The following is a 2,161-nucleotide window of genomic DNA, read 5'->3' as shown; positions in this document are numbered from 1 at the left end:
GGAGGGACCACCCATTGTGACGGTGAGTTTTTAAGCTGCAGAACAGATGGATGTAACAAATAAACCAAAACCAAAGCAAAACAAACAAAACTCTTACCTCCCGAGAGATCGAAGTCAAAAGGTCTGTAAATCAACACTGTGTTGAAGTTAAGGTCTCTTATGGGTTGACAAAACAATAGTAGGCCTACACAGCGAACAGAGTTGCCGGTTACCGCAGTAGGTCTGTACATCTCTAGTCTTCTGGTGTGCATCGATCAGGCGATCAATGGCTGGTCAAAACATTATCTATGTTTCCAGATTGGGTAGGCCAAGAACGGCAGGCTGGGATTGGCGGTAACATCTTTGCTGTGAACAAACAGATTAATAACTGCAATAACACCACCACCACCACCAACAACAACAGCAACAAAGAACAGCAGCAACAGTATCAGCAGCAGCAGGACTAGCAGCATTAACAACCACAGCAACTACAACAACTACAAAAACCACAGTAATCACAACAACAACAACATAATAACTTGTTTTCCTTGACTCGCTGCTCAAACACTAGAAGCTAAACAGACGTTGGTTGAGAACATGACCGACAAGCAAGGAAGCCCACAGGCGAATCAAAGTAGAGTCCAACGTTTTCTTTTCTGAAACATTTCTCACGACAATATGGTGGCACACTTGAAGCTTATAAAATTCCTTACGTCACATATGATATGTGATGTTTTTCTTCTAAAGACAAGAGCAAAACCAAAGAAATGGTTGCATTTTCAGGAAATCTAAAGGCGATGTAATGCAATGTATTACAAACTTCGTTCCATTCTTTGAGAAAGTGTTGCTCATCCTAGTTTTTGACCAGCCTTGCAATAGGTTCACTGAGATCTGTTCTAAAAAATAACTACCTGAACTTTTACTGACCTTGAAACAAAGCACCATTTTATGGCATTTGTGTTAGCTCGATGACAACTCAATATGTCACGTATCAAATGTCTTATAATACAGTTATAAGTGTGATTCACTTTAAGTTTTACAAGTCTGATCCCTTTTTTGTTACAGCAAATCTAGTTTTTTTGAATGCTCATACATTTATGTTAGAATTTGTGTCGTAAAATGGCGGGTTTCAAACTGCAAGCTCAATTTAGTCGCTAACATATTCAAAAAAGGATGAAGATTTAAAATGAGAATACAGCTGTGGTACAGACAAGTAAATGTTTATGATAAATGAGGAAAACAAGACAAAACACTATGATGGAGTCTCTAGTCAGTAGACGCGCCGAGCTCTTCAGTTTTAAGAGCTTCTGTTGACAAGACTATGGCCTCTGTGAATAATTTGTCTGGGAGTGTGAAGATTCTTGAGGGTCAGTTACACACCCAACCCCCCCCCCACTCTCTCTCTCTCTCTCTCTCTCTCTCTCTCTCCCACCCATTCCCTCACTCCATCCCCAACTTCCTGTCTCCCCAGTTCGGTGATCACAAATGTTTCCAACTTGAGGGGGATGGGGTGCACCCCTAAAGCTCCAGTTCGGCTAAAAATTATTGGTTTTGAGTTGTAGGCCTTTTTAGCTGCTTCAGCCTCTGTTACAACTATTTCATAGCATTAGAACCCTCTAAAGCCTTATTTCTTCCCATATCGGGCATGTTTGTCACCACCTTTTCTTCATAAAGTCAATATTTTTATTTTTATTTATCGCCCGTTTTCTTCAAAACGCGGTTTTTGCATATACTTTTTAAAATAATTCCACCATTTTTCATCCAATCTTCATGAAATTGTCACGGAATGAAAAGAAGATGTAATACTAAAATTTTGTCTAGAATAGTTTTTTGTTGGTGGTGTCTGGATCTGGAGTATGGATTTTCACAGATTTTTTTGCAAACTTGAATACGACATCAGAAAAAAATTCATAAATTTTTTTCTTTTCTGTTTAGGACAAATTCAACAAATACATTTGTTGATCTTATGTTTGTTAACGTGCATTCGAAAAACAATATATTTCCATGAAAAATAAGTGCGGTATTCAATAAAATCCAATATGGTCGCCATAGCCATGGAAACGAAACTTTTTTCTCAAGTTTTATTGCGAATTTTAAGACTGCGTACTATGCTTTTTATATATGAGAAATTTGGAAAAATTTGACTCTCTAATAAGCGAGACAGCCTTCATGTGTAGCCCCC

At 38.4% G+C, this 2,161-nt stretch overlaps 1 protein-coding gene across 1 annotated transcript in view; it reads left to right on the top strand.

The window, feature by feature from the left end:
- Positions 1-1,300: 1,300 nt before the first annotated feature.
- The window catches only part of LOC101846633, a 16,364-nt gene continuing 15,503 nt past the window's right edge, over positions 1,301-2,161 (top strand). Inside the window, exon 1 of the mRNA XM_013079915.2 lies at positions 1,301-1,346. Within this exon, the coding sequence (XP_012935369.1) occupies positions 1,301-1,346 (46 nt within the window). The remainder of the gene's footprint in view (positions 1,347-2,161) is intronic.

The sequence above is a fragment of the Aplysia californica genome, unplaced genomic scaffold, assembly GCF_000002075.1.
Source record: "Aplysia californica isolate F4 #8 unplaced genomic scaffold, AplCal3.0 scaffold00068, whole genome shotgun sequence".
Lineage (NCBI taxonomy): Eukaryota > Metazoa > Mollusca > Gastropoda > Aplysiida > Aplysiidae > Aplysia > Aplysia californica.
This window is presented reverse-complemented; position numbering and strand designations above follow the sequence as displayed.